Source organism: Balaenoptera acutorostrata, chromosome 10 (genome assembly GCF_949987535.1).
Source record: "Balaenoptera acutorostrata chromosome 10, mBalAcu1.1, whole genome shotgun sequence".
In the NCBI taxonomy this organism is placed as follows: Eukaryota; Metazoa; Chordata; class Mammalia; order Artiodactyla; family Balaenopteridae; genus Balaenoptera; species Balaenoptera acutorostrata.
The window spans coordinates 45,832,451-45,852,759 of NC_080073.1; the positions used below are offsets into that span (position 1 = coordinate 45,832,451).

The 20,309-nt window shown below is 38.9% G+C and overlaps 1 protein-coding gene across 7 annotated transcripts in view; it reads right to left on the bottom strand.

Annotated features, from left to right (window-relative positions):
• ULK4 (unc-51 like kinase 4) overlaps window positions 1-20,309 on the bottom strand; it is a 547,368-nt gene that overhangs the window by 424,320 nt on the left and 102,739 nt on the right. For all 7 annotated transcript variants that reach the window (XM_057554846.1, XM_057554850.1, XM_057554849.1 and 4 more), the window contains 2 exons: window positions 14,883-15,044; window positions 4,703-4,885 (listed from right to left, as the gene is read on the bottom strand). In XM_057554846.1, the coding sequence (XP_057410829.1) occupies window positions 4,703-4,885; window positions 14,883-15,044 (345 nt within the window). The remainder of the gene's footprint in view (window positions 1-4,702; window positions 4,886-14,882; window positions 15,045-20,309) is intronic.

Below are 20,309 nucleotides of genomic sequence, written 5' to 3' on the forward strand. Positions count from 1 at the left end.
AAGTAAACCAGGAATTTTTTTTTTAAATCAGTTTACAGGGCAAAGATTAGTAAATAAACTCACACCTAACTTACAAGGTTTTCTCTTATGCCTGGTCCGGCCTTCCAGAAGCTTCTTGCTGAGAGTCATTCAAGTATCTGAATTGTGAAAAGGTTATCAATTCCCTACATCTAGTGATGATGCAAGAATTACTTACAAAGTACCATCTACCACGGTTCAGAAAGTATCCTATTAAGAGTTTCATTTGTTTTTTCTTTTTTGAAAACGGGGTGGAAAAACAGTTTGTCACTTTTTGTTTTGCCCAATTTTCCTATTTACTTGAATATGCGGAACACATGATTTGTAACTCAAGAGAGTTCCCTTGTCACCATGGCTGTGAACACTTTTCACACCATTACAAGTAAATGGTACTCTCATCATCTACCTTTCTAGAGAACAATTTAGCATTGTTTATGCACAGCCTTCTAAGTGTGCGTAACACCTGTGGTAATCTGCAAGCAGCAGACACAAAGTTGCATGTAAACAGGATGCTCACTGCATCAGAGTGAGTGCAAACCAAACAGTCAGAGGCAAACAGGTCAACAGTGGGAGAAGGGTTAAATTACCATAGTGGCACAAAATGAAAAATTATATATTTTTTAAATGTTCTTACGGTATATTTAATGACATATTCATGAAAATGATAAATCGACACATTTTTATCGTAATTTTATAAATGTATGCATAAAATTCATAGACATATGGACCAAAGACTAAGAAGAGATAAACCCACATGGCAACGGTAATTAGCTCTAGGTAGTGAGATTACAGTCTATTTTGTTTTCTTCTTTAGGTTCTTCTAAATTTTCTGCAGTAAATAGTAATTTCTCTTATTTAAAAGGAATGGCATGGACCTCTTTTGGGGACTGAATTTCAACAACAAAAAAATATCACCATATGGAGGCATCAATCCCCCAAAAAGAACAGGTGCAGTTCTTTCTCCCTGTCCAGCGGGAAGCAGTAAGCCTGGTATTTGTTCCTGGGTTCCTTCCTCTTCCACTCATTCTAGCCCATTAACAACCAAGCACTTGAAAAAAACACAATTAGCAATACTAAGATTGGTAAACCTGCCCCTAAAACACACACCTATATACAAATATTTGTACTTTTCTTTAAGTAAAGATAAAACAATGGCCATTGTGTCGAAACCCCTAAGGAAGGCCAGTATCACAGCTGTACATGAGCCGGGTCTTCTTCCTACTGCCCAGCCTCTTTCTATGTCCCCTCCTCACTGCTCACTGCGTTCAGCACTGCTGGCCTTCCTTCTCCTCCTGGGTCTCCCCATGACCCCTCACATCTCAGGGAAGCTGAACTACAAAGTTCTTCCTGCAGAGGTTCACACAGCACACTCCTTCTTTTTTTTTTTTTTTTTTTAATTTATTTATTTATTTATATTTTATTTTTGGCTGTGTTGGGTCTTCGTTTCTGTGCAAGGGCTTTCTCTAGTTGCGGCAAGCGGGGGCCACTCTTCATCGCGGTGCGTGGGCCTCTCACTGTCGCGGCCTCTCTTGTTGCGGAGCACAGGCTCCAGACGCGCAGGCTCAGTAGTTGTGGCTCACGGGCCTAGTTGCTCCGCGGCATGTGGGATCTTCCCAGACCAGGGCTCGAACCCGTGTCCCCTGCATTGGCAGGCAGATTCTCAACCACTGCGCCACCAGGGAAGCCCCACACTCCTTCTTCTCACTGAGGGCTCAGCTGGAACAACACCTCCTCAGAGAGGCCCTCCCTGACTTCCCTCCCAGCAAATGGTGTCTGGCTCCACTCCCTGCACACTTCCCCTTGCAAGACACTCTATCAGCATCATCCTGTGTAATGCTCTTCAGGGCACTAACACTATCCGAAATTATTCTGTTTCCTTCTTTATTGCCTGGCCTGGGCATCAGCTTTAGCATTTATAAACTCCATGAACTTGACAAAATCACTCAACACACTGTCTCATTTGAGAATAACCCAGGGTTATAAGTCACTAAGTGTCTGGCCTATAATAAATGTTCGCTATAATGGTAAATTGTTTTAATTAAAAAAAAAAACAGAACCTTACCTTTTAAATGACAATTCACTGTCTGTATATTACTGAGTGGCCATAGATACATTTTAAAGATTATAGGACAAGACAGAAAAGATGCAGAATGGTTAGAGGCCTCAGCATCTGAGGATCAATATATCAATGAGTTTGCTGGGTTTTCTCTCGGCCTCATACATCCCAGATTGGGTGCCGGATAATCCAGGAGCCAAACAGCACACACACACAAATACACAGGAAAAATCAGCTCTCTCAAGCCAAAGGATCAGGAAAGGCGCAGCGTGGAAAGACCAAAAACATTAATACAATAGCTACTCTACTCTAGCCAAACACCATGGAAAGATGATGGCCCCTTCAGCAAAGGGCAAGAGGAGAGACTAGCCTCCTACCCTCACATGACCGTAACAAGGCACCCCAACACTCTTCCCTGCCAGGGAAATAGAAAGGATCAAGAGAGAGCTGGGACTTTCATCCCAACCTAGCAATAACAAGGCCCCCTGGCCCCAACCATGGTTATCAGTAGAGATACTGATGGAACGCCTGGACCTCCACCCATTTATAGCAGTAATGATGTCCCCCTCCTTCTTTCTGCTGGGATGGCATTAGAGGAGGCAAGTGGGAAGGCTTCACCTTTACCACCTTCCACCAGGAATGGGGCGCCCATCCCTACCCAACCAGTGCCAGTGGAGGAATAATGAGGAGTCCTTCCTCCTACCAGCCAGGGGGGCATCAGAAGAAGCCTAGTGGAAAGCCTGGGTTCCCACCCTTGCCCAGCAGTAAGGAGGGGCTCTACCACACCCCTGGGGTGTCAACAGAAGTCCACAGGGGAACCTGGACTTTCACCCCAACCTGGAAGGACCAAAGCATCACCATCCTTCCTCGGCCAGTTCGGTGTCAGAAGAGGCCTACTAAAACAGAAGATTTAAATAAAATCCAGAGTCTTAAAACATAACACCCAAAATATACAGTGGATATAGAGCTTCTGTTTAACAAGTTGACAGAGTTCTGGAGCTCTGTTTCACAACAATGTGAATCTACTTAACACTCCTAACTGTACACTTAAGAATGGCTAACGGTAAATTTTATGTTTTTTGCCACAACTTAAAAAAAATGTTTAAGTGCCAGTATCAGTTAAAATCAAAAGATTATTTCTCATTTAATACATGTAATTATTCAATCATTTATTTAAGATACATGGAATATTAAACATTATAAAACAATTACAAAATCATATTAATTAGTGCATATTATTTTACTACCTTTGTGAAATATCTTAAACTCAATAAATCCAAGAAAAATAAAACTCTCAGCCTCTCTTACCACAATTTACACAGCAAAACTACTCAAGTGGTACTTTTTCTAATACAATGACTTGGAAAATTTAATAGCAAAAAATTAGATACACAAACTATACTTTCTCTGAGGCTCAAATTTCTTCACAGAATTAAATCAGATTAATTAAAGGCAAAAAGTGGATTGCTTTCTATTCTGACTTTCAAGATCAAGTTTACTATGTAAGCCTGACAATTATTAATTACTGCAATTTTTAGTTTTATAAAAAAACAAATTTAACGTGTTGCATTTCATGCAGGAGAAACATGGCAAACACAATATTTAAGTGGCCCCATTCCACACTTCCTAGCAGTGTTACCTTCACCATGTTGTACAAAACTCCAATTTGACAGTTATCTCCCCTCAGAAAAAGGGTAATTGGCCCAATAAGTATAAAGAATACTGCATACTACATTACCCTCATGAAGATGCATAATACACATGAGCACACGAAAAACTGGAAAAGGTTGTACAGTTGGAAATATGTCTGACTCACTGCTTTCCAAATGTGTATATAACCATGGTCCACTTTTTTCACCTGTTAACACCTCACTGAACACTAATGTTCAAGGGCAGGGCTTCTCCAACCATAAACTTCCAACAAATCCTCAAGAGACCTCATTAAAATGTCAATTCTGATTCAGCAGGTGTGGGTGGGGCCTGAGGGTCTGGTATCCAACATGCTCCCAGGGGATGCAATGTTTCTGGTCCAGGGATCACTCCTTAGCAGGCGCTAGAGAAGACACTTTGAGGAAAGCTACTACAGAGACTTCTTTGTAACTATGTAGTTTTCTGATACGAACTGAATACTTACAAACTCTATATTCCATAAAATAAAGGAATATCAAAGAATTGGCAGGAGACTAAGTTAAAAACAAGAGAAAGGGAGCTCTGAAGGTTATGTGCACTGGCAGGGTATTAGGACAAGGAAAGGAATGAAAATGAGTCAGGGTAAGCAGAGAATATAAAGGGACCCCTCCTTAAGGCAGGCAAGGGATATGGGAAAAGAGATAAGGGTTGAGGACAAGGAGGCATAAGAAATATTAGCATGTAGGAAGGACTCATAAATTTTCTAACTTTTCATTACTAAAATGGGACAAGCGGGCAGAGCCATTTACCAGATTTCTATTTTAATCACTAAAAGACTCTTATAACATCTTCAGATGAATGGCCTGTGGTACAGAGGTTTGGCAAAGTTCAAAAGGCCCCTTGAGATGAAAAATAAATTCTACAGAGATACATTACTTATTGAGCCACTAAAACTGTAGGAGAACACAACAATTTTTAAAGTAGAATAATAGGTCAAACCTTTTCTTGGATTAGCCTCTGAAGATGAATCCCACAGGACAGCATAGCACTGAATAAGGTCAACAAGTACTGCTGGACTCTGCAGATGGCAGAGGCCAGGGAGTTTATTACTGAGGTCAGTCCCACCTTCTCAATAACATTCTGGAAGGCAGTAGGAGAATGGCGAGTGATTCTACACAAGGCCTGCAGGGACAGGAGAACAGATCCATCAGACTACTCCAAGCCCATGAACCAGTCCCCTGAAAGAGAACAAATACTTCTGTGGAAAGGAGTAGAAGGTGTTTCCCTTGCTCCTTCATTACTTACCTTGGCATAAGAAATTTGGACAATTTCAAGACATGTAAAATTAAAACAATAATCCAGCTACCAATAAATACTTAAGTTGCTGTAAAACATTAGAAACTCTTACAATGATCATATGCATTATGAGTTAACTAAAATGATAAAATAATTCATGAGTCTACACAGAAAAACTTTAATAAAAAACATTAAGATAAGCCTTCTTTGTGCAGAAACTAAGCTCAGGGTTGAAAAAATAGTCATAAAAGTAAGTATTTGTTTATTGTTTAGTATGCGAAAAACATGATCTGAGAATATCTGAAGACTACCTCATTTAATCCTTCCAAATAACATATATGAAAGGTATTATTATTAACCCCATTTTATAGGTGATAAAACTAAGGCACAGAATATTTAAGTAACTTGCTCAAAGGCATATAGCTAGTAAATGGCAAAGCTAGAATTCAAACCAAGGTAATCAGACCCCTGAGCTACTCCTCAATTGCTCACAGACTATCAAAAATGAAACTTCAAATTAATAAACTAATAGAATTTAATGTGTTGTAATAGAAATGGGCTCAATTATGCTTGGAAAGGCAGGAAAAGCAAGTCAACAAAAGCTACATAAGGAAAATGATAATTGAGTCGGCTTTTGAAGGTGAGTTGGAAAGTAAGGTGAAAACATAAGTAGAGAAAATTCTAGCCAGAGAGAGAGGACAAGTATTCACATGGAGACACGAAGAGCAGAGCAGGTTCTCGGAAGGGAAATTTGTCTGATGCATCTCTCAGGTGAAGGACAGACAGAGAGAGTAGTAAAGAAGGGAAAATGATGACCCATCTACTGAAGAGATTGTCTTTTCCCCACTGTATATTCTTACCTCCTTTGTTGAAGATTGATTGACCATAGGTGCATAGGTTTATTTCCAGGCTCTCTATTCTGTTCCATTGATCTATGTGTCTGTTTTTTGTGCCAGTACCATACTGTTTTGATTACTGTAGCTTTGTAGTATAGTCTGAAGCCTGGGAGGGTGGTACCACCAGCTTCATTCCTTTTTCTCAAGATTGCTTTGGCAATTAGGGATCTTTTGTGGTTCCACACGAATTTTAGGATTATTTGTTCTAATTCTGTGAAAAATGTTGTATTTTGATAGGAATTGCATTAGATCTAATAGATTGCTTTAGACAGTATGGCCATTTTGATAATATTAATTCTTCCAATCCAAGAGCATGGGATACCTTTCCATTTCTTTGAATCATCTTCAATTTCCTTCATCAGTGTTTATAGTTTTCAGAGTATAGGTCTTTCACCTCTGTGGTTAAGTTTATTCCTAGGTATTTTAGTATTTTTGATGTGATTATATTTTATTTTTTAATTTTAATTTTTTGGCCACATGACATGCAGGATCTTAGTTCCCCGACCAGGGATCAAACCTGCATCCGCTGCAGTGGAAGCTTGGAGTCTCAACCACTAGACCACCAAGGAAGTCCCTTGATGTGATTTTAAAAGGGATTTTTTTTTAAATTTCTCTTTCTGATAGTTCATTATTAGTATATAGAAAAGCAACAAATTTCTGTATATTAATTTTGTATCCTGAATCTTTACTGAATTCACTTATTACTTCTAATAGTTTTCTGGTGAAGACTTTATGTTTTTCTATGTAAAGTATCATGTCATCTGCAAATAGTGACAATTTACTTCTTCCCTTCCAATTTAGATGATGCCTTTTATTTATTTTTCTTACCTGATTGCTATGGCTAGGACCTCCAATACAGTGTTAAATAGGGGTGGTGAGAGTGAACATCCTTGTCTTATTTCTGAATTTAGAGGAAAAGCTTTCAGCTTTTCACCACTGGGTATAATGGTAGTGTGGATTTGTCATAAATGTCCTTTATAATGTTGAGATATGTTCCCTCTATACCCACTTTAATGAAAGTTTTTAGCATGAAGGGATGTTGAATTTTGTTGAATGCTTTTTCTGCATCTATTGAGATTATAGTGTGATTTTTATTCTTCCTTTTGTTAATGTGGTGCACCTTACTGATTGATTTGCAAATGTTGAACCATCCTTGCATCCCTAGAATAAATCCAACTTGATTACGGTGTATGATCCTTTTTATATACTGTTGGATTTGTTCTGCAAATATTTTGTTGAGAATTTCTGCATCTATATTCATCAAAGGTATTGGCCTGTTATTTTTTGTAGTGTCTTTGTCTGATTTAGGTATCAGGCTAATGTTGGCCTCACACCTGTCAGAATGTCTATCATCAAAATGTCTACGGGACTTTCCTGGTGGCGCAGTGATTAAGAATCCACCTGCCAATGCAGGAGACACAAGTTCGAGCCCTGGTCTGGGAAGATCCCACATGCCATGGAGCAACTAAGCCCATGCGCCACAACTGCTGAGCCTGTGCTCTAGGGCCCTCAGGCCACAACTACTGAGCCCGTGTGCCACAATTACTGAAGCCCACGCACCCTAGAGCCTGTGCTCCGCAACAAGAGAAGCCACCGCAATGAGAAGTCCGCACACCACCATGAAGAGTAGGCCCCACTCGCCACAACTAGAGAAAGCCTGTGCACAGCAACGAAGACCCAACGCAGCCAAAGAAATAATTTAAAAAAAGGTTTACAAATAACAAATGTTGGAGAAGATGCGGAGCAAAGGGAACCCTTGTACACTATTGGTGGAAATGTAAATTGGTGCATCTGCTATGGATGTTCCTCAAAACTCTAAAAACAGAACTACCACATGACTCAGCAACTCCACTCCTGGGTATATATCTAGAAAAAAGTGAGAACACTAATTCGAAAACATAGATGCACCCCAATGTTCACAGCAGCACTATTTACAATAGCCAAGATATGAAAGAAACCCAAACAACAGATGAGTGGATAAAGAATATGTAGTACATATATACACAATGGAATATTACTCAGCCATAAAAAAGAAGGAAATTCTGCCATTTGCAGCAATGTGGATGGACCTAGAGAATATTATGCTTAGTGAAATAAATCAGACAAAGACAAATACTGTATGATATGACTTACATGTGGAATTTTTAAAAGTAATACAAACAAATGTGTATAGGAAAACAGAAACAGATTCACAGATACTGAAAACAAACTAGTGGTTACCAGAGGGGAGAGAAAAAGGGGAAGGGGCAAGTCATGGGTATGGGATTAAGAGATACAAACTTATGTATAAAATAGATAAGTGGGGCTTCCCTGGTGGCGCAGTGGTTGAGAGTCTGCCTGCTAATGCAGGGGACACGGGTTCGGGCCCTGGTCTGGGAGGATCCCACATGCCACGGAGCGGCTGGGCCCGTGAGCCACAACTACTGAGCCTGCGCGTCTGGAGCCTGTGCCCCGCAACGGGAGGGGCCGCGATAGTGAAAGGCCCGCGCACCGCGATGAAGAGTGGTCCCCGCACCGCGATGAAGAGCGGTCCCCGCACCGCGATGAGGAGTGGCCCCCGCTTGCCGCAACTAGAGAAAGCCCTCGCATGAACCGAGGACCCAACACAGCCAAAAATAAATAAATAAATAAATAAAGTAGCTATAAAATAGATAAGCAATAAGGATACTGGGTATAGCACAGGAAATTATAGCGTTATCTTGTAATAGCATTTAATGGAGTATAATCTGTAAAAATACTGAATCACTACGCTGTACACCTAAAACTAATATAATATTGTAAATCAATCATATTTCAATTAAGAAAACAGATTTATTTCATTATTTCAGTCAGTATTATTTCAAAGATTATTCAATCCCTGGATTAAAAGAAATAAGAGCAGTCTAAATGGAGCCCCTAAAGATCATGCTACAATTAGAATTTTTCAAGGATATTTAGGGGTCGCCCTTAAACTGGCTTCAAGACACTGAACAGTAAGTCTCATTAGCACTGTAACAATTCTTAGAGAGGCTTTCACAGCAAAACTGACTTCCTATTGATATAAAATCCCTATGCAATCATAATGGAGATGTTTCTTGATACAAGATTTGTCCAGACTGCCTCTAAGTGTATTCAAAGCAATATGAGGGCAACTGGAAGTTCTCCTCTTCAGAAAGCTGCTCAAAAGCCTAACCTATCTTCCATTTTGAAAAGCTCATGCAGGAAATAACTTTTAACCCATCACTTCTGGATATCAAACACAGTTGAAAGCTCACAGAAGCTTAAGAGCACATGAGGGCTTGTGTTCTCCAAATCAAAAAAATAAAATCAAATCTTAAGATAGATCTTCAGTGATTAGGTTTTGAAATACTTAATAAAATAGAGCTTGAGACTACATTTTAAAACTGGAAAGAACACTTCCAGTTCAAAATTCACTTCAAAATTTGCCTCCAAAAGGACATTGTGTTACCTCCAGAATTTCTGACCACCTATTTATTAAAAGCAATGTCTAAGAAAGAGACTAATTCAAAACTGAAGGCTGCATATCTATTAGAAACATGAACACAATCACCATGGAATAAGTTTAAGAACCATTTCTTTTCTGTCTTGTGAATGATTTTTTTCATGTCATATGAAAATTACCTTGGGAACTTTTTCAAACCAGACACACTCTCATCTGACCTCTGAGATCTTAAGACACATCAGGACAGGGGCAGAGGGTGGAGAGAGAGGAGGAAGCAGTCAGTGTTGTTGAAAAGCTCCCCTCCAACCCCAGTGAGAACCACTGCCCCGAAAAACTCTTCACTTTGTCACCCTTCCTCTCAGCACTTCAGTAATTATAATTAGCCCAGTAACCTCCCTCCTAGGAGCCATTCTACTCAGTCTAACTCTAAAGGTTTCTCTGGTTCCCACTGTGGCTCATACAGAGATTCCCTGTAATCCTAATTCTAGGAATCCTTTTATGCATTCAATACATTTCCCAAGTCAGGTCCGCTCCCTTCAACAACTAATCCCTAAGCAACAGACGCCACCACGCCTGAGCGGGAAGGATTAATTAGCCATCTTTCACTCCAAGCCAGGCCAGTGTTTTTCAAGAGCTCCAAGGTCTAGGGCAGTGGTTCTCGAACTTCAGCAGGCATTAGAAGCGCCTGGAGGCTTGTTAGAATGCAGATTACTGGGCCTCTCCCCGCAGAGATTCTGAGTCAGCAGGTCTGGGTCAGGGTCCAGAAAAACCTGTGTTTCTAGCAAGTTCCCAGGTGATATTAATGCTGCTCATCTGCATCACACTGGTACAGAGGGACTCTATGGGGCCAAGAGATGACTAGGAGAAATGGGTCAGAAAATCAGTGACACAGGCAGTAGCGACAGACTGTTACAAGCGGAACAAGGAGCAAGTTGCTGACTCAGCACTGATGCCACCATCCTCCAGCCTTGCTCTTGCATCCATCAAGTCAATGGATATCCACCGGGCACCTACCACATGTGCTCAGGAGGGAACAATGGCAACAGGGTCCCTACCTTCCTAGAACTGACCTCCTAACAGGATGTATGATGATGTGCATACATCGGGTGCATAAATACAGCTGTGTTCACTGCTATGACGGAAAATACAAAGAGACACGAGGGGCAGGGAACATCCTAATGAAAGAGGTAACATTTAAGGTGAGAACTGAAAGATGAAGAATCGGCCATGTGAAAAGCCAGAGGAAGGCATCCTGGGCACAGGGAATAGCAAGGGGAAAAGTCTTGAGGCCGAAAAGCGCTTGGAAATTCTTGAAAATATCAGAACATGTGTGTCACTGAAGCACAGTGAGGGAATGAGTGTTAGGAGATGTGACAAAAGAGGTAGGCAGGAGCAAAAATCACCCAACATCTTGAAAGTCATGTGAAGAATTTTAATCTTTATCACTAAATGGGTACGTTAACCTCCAGAGCACATTCCTGAGAGGTCGTTATCGGAAAAGAAACCAAAAAAGAAGTTCAGCTCTGTAAGGCGTGCTGGGGAAAATGAAACTGTCATCCCTCTAGAAATCTGTGTAAAGTGTCTTCAGGATGAGTATTTTCAGTTTCTATATCCTCAATCTTTAATGAATCTTCTTAAGGCAGGTGAAATTTTCTTAAGATTATGATGTTAGAATAACTTTGTTTTAGGATCCCCAAACAATGATCTCATACTGTATTCTCCATTCTATTATTAGCAGGACCTTTGTGGCCTATTTCCCCTTGTATCCCAAGTAAAGAAGAACGTTTAACGTTATCAACCTCCTGCCCTCCACTCGTGACGTGAGACAAGAGGCTCCATCTCAACCTTTGCAGGAAAAGCCCAAACCTGCAACCAAAGACTTGGCTTCAAACTGATAGAAAGATGAACAAAACACAGTCCTGGCTTTCCAGGAGTTTACAATCTGTAAGGGATTATAGTAAAATAAGCTAGTGTAACTAATTTACTCCACAAAATGAGCTAATTGCTTTAAACATTAAATTTTACCCTAAAACTCAAAGCACTTGCCAATTCTTAACTCTACCTAGTACTCTGTAGTATTTCTCTAGTATTATCATCCTTTAAAAAACATTTTTAAGATGTTGAAAAGTTTTAGAAGAGCAGTAAGAAGAGGAGATGTGATTTTATAAAGTTCACCCTGTATGGAAAATGGAATTAGTGGAGCAGCAAACTGGCCGTGGGAGACCAGTTAAGGCCACTCCACTGGTCTCGGTGAGAGATGGTGGTGGCCTGGATTATGGAGGCAGCAGCAGGGCTGCAGAGAGAGGCAGACAGATCTGAGCAGTATCTATGAATTAGAATCAGAGGACAGGTCGACTGGCTGGATGTAAACAGCGAAGGGGAAGGAATTAGGGAAGATAAAGCATCAAAAATGATACCTAACCCTTTGTTTTCCTTAGTCTATCTTCCCTTACCTTCCCCTCCCAAGGGCAATACAGCAGGTTCTGAGGAAAGAGGTCAGAGGGGAACGGGAGCACTGAGCACGAGCGGCTCAGGACACAGAGTGGCAGTGACACGGGAGAAAGAGAATGACACGGAGGCAGCGGCCAGAGCGGATGGAGTCTGTTACGCTGAATAAATAAATTAACTGAATGAACAGATCAGTAAATATACTGAGAATAACTGAAACCAGGTTCCTGTATGAGATTAGATTTACAAACACAGAAAATGGGAAGGCTAAAAAGAATCCTAAGTATGGGATTAAAACTGGGAGTATCAATATGAATGCATGAGTTTTGTTCCAAATACCCACAATGATAGATATAAGAACAATTCTATATGCATGTGTATGTATGAGTACATATATTTTTTTCTAGCTCTGAATACTAAGAAGGCCTGAAAACAATAACACCCCGTAGCAATAAGCACAGCACCCAGATCGTGGTTGCTAAAAACCAAAGGTCCCTTGGAGAAATGATTGGTTCCAGGCCTGGCAGAGCAAGTACAAAAGTTGCCCAGAAATTGCATGGTGTCAGAAGGTAAGGAAGTGATCAATAATAGAAATAGGTCAATGGGGGCTTCCCTGGTGGCACAGTGGTTAAAAATCCACCTGCCAATGAAGAGAACATGGGTTCGAGCCCTGGTCCAGGAAGATCCCACATGCCATGGAGCAACTAAGCCCGTGTGCCACAACTACTGAGCCTGTATGCCACACTACTGAAGCCTGTGTGCCCAGAGCCCGTGCTCCACAACAAGAGAAGCCACCTCAATAAGAAGCCTGCGCACCGCAATGAAGAGTAGCCCGTGCTGGCCGCAACTAGAGAAACCCCGCATGCAGCAACGAAGACCCAATGCAGCAAAAATAAAATAAATAAATAAATTTATTAAAAAAAAAAAGAAATAGGTCAATGGGACACAAAAGCCAGCTTGTAGGGCTTCTAGGATGATCTGAGCATCCAAACAATAAATAATAATAGTGGTAATAGTAGTATCACATGACAATTCATTGAATAAAATAGGTATCCATGATCCTAAGGATATAAATACACACATACATGTGGGAGAAAGGAAAGAGCGTCTTTAAAATAGAATTCCAACCAATACCAAAGGCCTGTTTTTGTACAGCTCATGAGAACAATGTACAATGGTTTTTACATTTTTAAAGTGTTAAAGAAAACAAACAAAACAAAGAGAACATGGAACACACACCATATGTGGCCGTCAAAGCCCAATATACATATCATCTGGCCCTTTATAGAAAGTATTTGCCAATCTCTGATATAAAAGGAATGAACCAGATGGTCATCATATGGCAACCATCACAGAGGCATATGCTACAGGTAAGGGTCCTCAATGATGTTAAGGAGGTTTAATGGCAAAACACTAGATAGACCCAGGTTGAGCTTTGCCCTACAAAATACAAGCCCTGCATCCTTTAAACTTGTAAATGACATGAACTTCCCAGAAATACTGGGGAATTGTTTCAAACTGAAGGAGACTAAAGAAATATGAAAACAATATATAACATATGATACTGAACATGATCCTGGAGCAGAAGAGGAGAGACATTTTGGAGGAAATCGGAAAAATTACAATGAAAAATTAATAAATTAGATGAACACTAAGAACAAAATATAAGAAGCCCAAGGTGAAAGAGTGAAGCTTAATGTGTCAAATGAAGAAAGAGCTAGAAGGTATGAGCCTTTGGTGGGAACAACTAGAAAAAAACTCTACCAAGAAAAGAAACCATGCTGAGCATAAAAATGAAAATGATAATATAAACCCAATTAAAGCAAGACAGGTTTTTTTTTTTAAAGGCCCAGGATTAAAACGAATGCCTTAAGATGTGACTCAGAGATGCCTTGAGAAAGTTCACTGGTGTTTTTAGGACAGATACCAGATAGGGTTGAAGAGAAAACAGGCCAGAAAGGAGCAAGCTTGTGGCAATAACCCTTTAAAGAAGTATGGCTGGGGTGGGGGGCTGAGGAGGGATGGAGGTACATCCTAAAAAACTTTGGATATGTTTTTATGTGTGTCTTTTTATTTTTAATGGGGTAAAGAATACCTGAATACTGATTAGAAAGATCTAGTAGACAAGGAGAGGGTAAAGATTTAGAAAAGAGCAGAAATAACCATTTGAGTGAGATTCTCAAAAAAAGAAGAGATGGAAGAATCATGGACATGTTTGTCTCTGACAGGAGAAGGGACAGTTCATCAGCTGTAACAGGAGAGAAAGAACTGAGGCAGGATAGGTGTGGATGCAAATAGGTCCAAAGGTGCGTAAGACAGACACCGGGATAATTCCCGCTGGATGTCTCCATTTTTCTCTGGGAAGTATCTACTGAGGGGGAAGCCATTTACTGAGGATGCAGGAGGGAAAACGTGGGATTGGAGGGTTAAGGAAAGAAGACAAGGTCTGAAATTGGCACAGTGAGAAGCACAAGAATGAGCAGACTAGAGAAATACAGGGAGGGTACCAGATAACGTTGAGAGTCCAGATAAGACTGGTGATGAAAAAGAGTATATAAATAAATCATATGAGAAAGGGCTGTATCTGTTCAACCGACTATTAAATTGATACAACCAGGTTAACACATCTTCATACATAATTATCCTTTACATCAAGTCATTATAACCATGGAAGCAAAGTAGTAGACAACCAATCAAAATACAGAACTGCAAAATCACAGGTGCTTGAACATTAATATGAATTCATTTGAATTGCATGATAAACCCATTTAACATAAAGTCTGAAAGAGGGAGCTAACAGGAAAAGTCAAGGGACACTAGAAATATACCAAACCAAATCCTGCACCCTAACCACTGCCATGGTTTTCCACTATCACCTCCAAATAGTTTTTGAAACTGTAATTCATGGTCACACAAGATCCTATTGGAATTTCCTGACAGTCCTCCTGCTTCAGGAGAAAATCAAATTATTGTTCTTACCAACTGTTACTCTGAGATTTCTACCTATCCAATGAAATTTACTCTGTATCTAGCACAGTTCTTCAAGCTTGGTATTTAAATACATGCAAACATATCCCCAAAAGATGCTCCATCTTACCGATATTGCAGTTATCCTAAGAGAATCAACGGTGGAATGTTTGAATAGGTACCATAAAACAGGCCCAGTTTCTCCTGTAATAAAGCCCTGGGCCTGAGCAGAAAAGGTAGTGCAGACATTTTCAATAATCTTTGCTGCCATGTGATTCACAACACGTTCTTCCTAGAGAGAGAGGAGTAGAAAACAATGAGAAAATTAAATAGGTATTATTTAGGATGAGAAATATATACACATCATTTCATAATCACTGCTTTATAAATAAAGCCCTGATACCAAGAGTGCCCCTGGATGTGTTAGGTGTTTTAGGAGGTGTGGTCATTTTTTCAGGCTATTATAAAACTATTACATTTGGTTAATCACTAAACCTAGCATAACATAATTCTCCACATATTTCAATAAAAAGGCTGAAATAATCTGGAAAATACACAATTATAACTTATAGCATAACATAAAAACTGGAAGATAATTTTAAAATCATAAGGAGTATGCAGAACAATCTTCAGAAATTACTCAGGGCTGGAAATAATTAGTGTACCAATAAGCTAAAAACCACTTAAATACAGGGCATCAAGGAAAGTCCGAAGAAAGAGATTGCACCAGTGGTGTGACCAAATTAACCCTTAGACTAAAGGCTGCTCTGGATTGTTCTAACAATGCTTAAAAGTCTCAGAAAGGATCAAACTGTTTCCAGGTAACTTAAATTAGTCCAAGAAAAAGCACAAAAGTACTTAAAAGGCTATAAAGAAACAAAAGTGCCCAACATAAAAATCACGATGTCTGACATCCAATTAAATTCACACACACTAAAAAGCAGGAAAATATGACTCATAAAAAGAAAATTTAATTAAGGGAAATGACACAGGTGACAGAATAAGAAAAAAGTATTTAAATGGCTATTATAAATACAGTCCATACACTCAAGAAGAAAGAAGAAGCAAGCATAAGGAAAGAAATAGAAAATTTAAAAATGACCCAAATCAAAGGGCTAGAGATTATAATGTCTTATATGAAAAATACACTGAAATGGATTAACATATTAGACTCTGCAGACTCAATGATTAGTAGATTAGTGAAGACACAACACTTAGCAAAAAAAAAAAAAAAAAAAAAAAAAGAAACAACTATCCAAAATAAACACAGAAAGAAATAAGACTGGGTAAGAAAGAAAAAAGCATTGGAACATCAGTGAACTGTGGGACAACTTCAAACAACCTAATGTATGTGCAATGAGAATCCCAAAAGGGGGCAGAGGGAGGCAGAAAAAATATTTGTTTGAAGAACTACTGGCTGAAATTTTTTCAAATTTATGAAAATTAATAATTCACACTCTAAGAAACTCAATGAACCTCAAGTAGAAAAAAGAAAAGTCACACCAAGGTACATCATAATCGAACTGCTAAAAACCAGTAATAAAGAGAAACCTGTAAAAGCAGCTAGAGTAAAAAGACACATTATGTAGAGCTAATCTAACACATAACCTAACAAAAATAAGGATGACAGGAGACTTCTCATCAGAAACAATGCAAACCAGAAGACAATGGAACAATATCTTTAAAGTACCAAAAAAAAAAAAAAAAAAGATAACTGTCAACCTATAAATCTATACCCAACAATAACACCTTTCAAAAGCAAAGGTAAGGGACTTCCCTGGTGGCGCAGTGGTTAAGAATCCACCTGCCAATGCAGGGGACACGGGTTCGAGCCCTGGTCTTGGAAGATCCCACACACCACGGAGCAACTAAGCCCATGCGCCACAACTACAGAACCTGCGCTCTAGAGCCCACGAGACACAACTACTGAAGCCCACGCACCTACAGCCTGTGCTCCACAACAAGAGGAGCCACCGCGATGAGAAGCCCAAGCACCGCAACAAAGAGTAGACCCCGCTGGCCGCAACTAGAGAAAGCCCATGCGCAGCAACAAAGACCCAATGCAGCCAAAAGTAAAAATAAATAAATAAATAAAATATTAAAAAATAAATTTAAAAAAGAAAGAAAAAAAGAAAAGGAACATTCTTAAAAAAACAAACAAACAAACAAAAAAACAAAGGTAAAAGTGAGGAAAATAGGGACAGGTTGGTAAAAGGTACAAACTTTCACCTGTAAGATGAATAAGGTCTGGGGATCTAATGTAAAACAATGTGACTCTAGTTGATAACACCATATAGTATAATTGAAATTTGCTAAAAGAGGAGAATTTAAATGTTCTCACCCCAACCCCAAAAAAAGGTAACGGGATAAAATATGAGATGACTGATGTGTTAGCTCAGTGGGGGAATCCTTTCACAATGCATGCATATATCAAATCATCACTTTGTACACTTTAAATATCTTACAATTTTATGTCAATCATACCTCAAGAAAGCTGAAAAACAATTTAAATACCTATCGCTGATAAAACAGACAAAAAACAATCAGCATGAACATAGATTTATATCTATATCTAACAGATTAACAAGCTTGACCTACTGCAAGAAAAAAAGCACATCACCCAAAAATGGCAGAATTCACCTTTTTTTCCCCTTAAGTATATATACATACTGAGTCATGAGAGAAGTCTCGACAAATTCCAAAGCTTTAAAATCATACATACACCACTCCCTCTAACCACAATACCATTAAGTTAAAAATAATAATAAAAAGATAAATAGAAAAAACATAAAGACGGGTATTAAATGAGAAAGAAACAAAAGAGGTATAGAATTTGTCAAGTTTACAAAGCATGTAATGGGGTAAAACAGTTAAAGGAACATGAAAATTTACAGAGAAACCCAACCAATATAAATCATAGAACCCTGTGGAGCTTCCCCCTTAAGATTATCTGCCACAGGAGAAGAGGAGGTACAAACCTCACCCTAGCAGTTAACATACCATACTTTGTGGCTCTCACCCCACCAAGTCTCTGGAAGCTGGTCTACTCCCTACTCAGTGCAAACTCAGGATCGCTTCTTTGTGCCATTCTCAAAGGTTTGCTTCAAGACACATTAGGTAACTCCATACTTAGTATTGCATCCTACTAATAATAGCCTTCCAAATATTACGAATAGTGATATTAAAAGGAAAAACACAAGAAACCCTGCATCATTCCTATTCCACATACATGTTGCTCACTTTCACTACATAAAGGCGAGGAGAACTGTGCGTACCCGCAGAGAACCCAATGTTGATGCCACACACATTCTTTATTAGGAAGATTAAACTTAAACTGTGACAGTTACAAAAACAGAAAATACAGCTGCACATTTTCACTTTTACCCAGTATCAAGAGTTTTAACTTCTCTCTCATTTTCGTTAACTAGTGTCTAAAAACACTTCAAAGATAATACATATAATGGCTAACACCTCTATACATTCTAATTCAAGCCCCATCTTTTTCTAATTAAATACAAGCAATTTACCAATAGTTTTCTTTTTTAAAAAGCACTAAAACTGAAAATTCAATTTCCTCTTAAAAGAATTGTTACATCAAAATTATCTAATAAGCTATGGTTCAGAAATGAATAATAAAGCCAACCATTTATTTTTTGAACCTCACATTTTAACATATGCCAGGTGTCAGTTCAGCACCCATAATTATATACAGACTATTATGCAAGCTATAAAAAAAAAGAGGTGGTTGATTAGATACAAATGCATAAATTAATCTTCTCCTCTAAACATGTGGAACCACTCTAGGTACTATTTCCAGCTTCTGTGTGCACTGTACAGTAGGTTGCTACCTACCCAGATAAAAATAACTACCTTCAAGAAAAGCCAGCTTTCTCAGCCTCCCTATTCCATGCACATACAGAACATATGCCATGTAAGTTCAATGCCAAATATTCCTGAGATCAATACAGCAATGATACCAAGGGGAGAATTGCTCTTTGCTACTGTCTACAAACATGAAGGTCAAAGCAATGGAATGGAAAGCTGTCAAAGAGGGCCCAAGTCAGAAGCATGTGGAAGATCAACCAACACAGGTACCTTTCCTTATACAAAACATCAGATGGGGCCCCAGGGCTTGGCCAATATCAAACTACTCAAGAGTGGCACACCTGGGACTGAAATCCACATCCTCTGACTCCCAGCTCAAGGTCTCCGAAATGCCAGCCCCAACTCTGAAACGATGACTCAGCATCATCATGGGTACCTTTTCTTCTATACTGCCACACTCTTTTTAGAACAGTTATACCATATCTTCCTTTTTTTTTTTTTTTTTTGCGTGTTCCACCTTAAATCTCTCACTCTAAATACTTCCCCTCTTTCCACCTGAGCATTTACATCTGTAACAAGATCAAAGGCATTTGACTCACATCTCTATTACCATTGTTAAAATTATAGAAATCATAACAGGTTGACCTGTTTGGAAAACAAGGTCATAATCTCTTAGGTAACCTTTTGAAAAAGAGAAAACCTACTGAAAACTATTTAAACAAACTCATGACAGTCCCAGTGTAAGACTATCTTCCTCTCCCCAAGTGGATCTCACAGCATGCCACAGGATAAGGTAGGCCTGTGGGCAAATAACTTTGAAAACATCGCATACGATATGCGCCCATGGAGATCCATAATTAAAAGCTCTGAAAAGTACCAAATACAAACAAACGAAACTATTCAACCTTGTTTAACCCAGTGTGTCCCAAGGTATTTGACCGGAAAACCCTTATAACACGTGTGAATTTCCCATGGCAAAGCTAGTTATCTATGCACAATGAACAAAAACAATATGTATAATTTAAAACTAAAATTGTCTTCTAAGAAGTCTACGTATCAATTAAAAAAGTAAAATTTCCATTCCGCTTTTCTCTCAATGCACAGATTAAAGGGAGGAGAAAAGGGAGTACAAACCAGGATCAACGGCCCATGTTCAACAAGGTACATTACTAAGTTTTGAAAGTGGAAAAAAGAAGTCAATTAAGTTAGGCAAAAAAATCTCAATATATTTAAGAACAACAGAAATAGCACAACAATGTGAGTTACCTAACTATATACTTAAAGGTTAAGATGGTAAATTTTATATTAAATATATGTTTTACCACAATTTAAAAAAATACAAGAGAAATAGAACAGACCACAATCTTGATCTATACAGTAATGCAACTTTGTTACTGCAACAAAAGAAAAAAGAGGCAATAAAATCCCACCCACCTGAAAAAGTTTAAACCATCTCATAAACAACCCTGGACCAAATAAAATTTTAAACTAGGGATTATCTATAAAATAACAATAATGGAAACACTACATGTCAAAACAATGGGATACAGCTAACATTAGGTTGAAAGTTAATAGCCTTAAATGTCTCAGTAACTACACAAGAAAGAAAAAGGGAAAAAAAAAAAAAAAGCAAATGTAGTTACAAAACAACAATAAATGGCATACTAATAAACCAGGGATAAAAAAAAAATTTTCTTTCGAAATAAATGAAGATAGGGCAGTGTCTTAATCA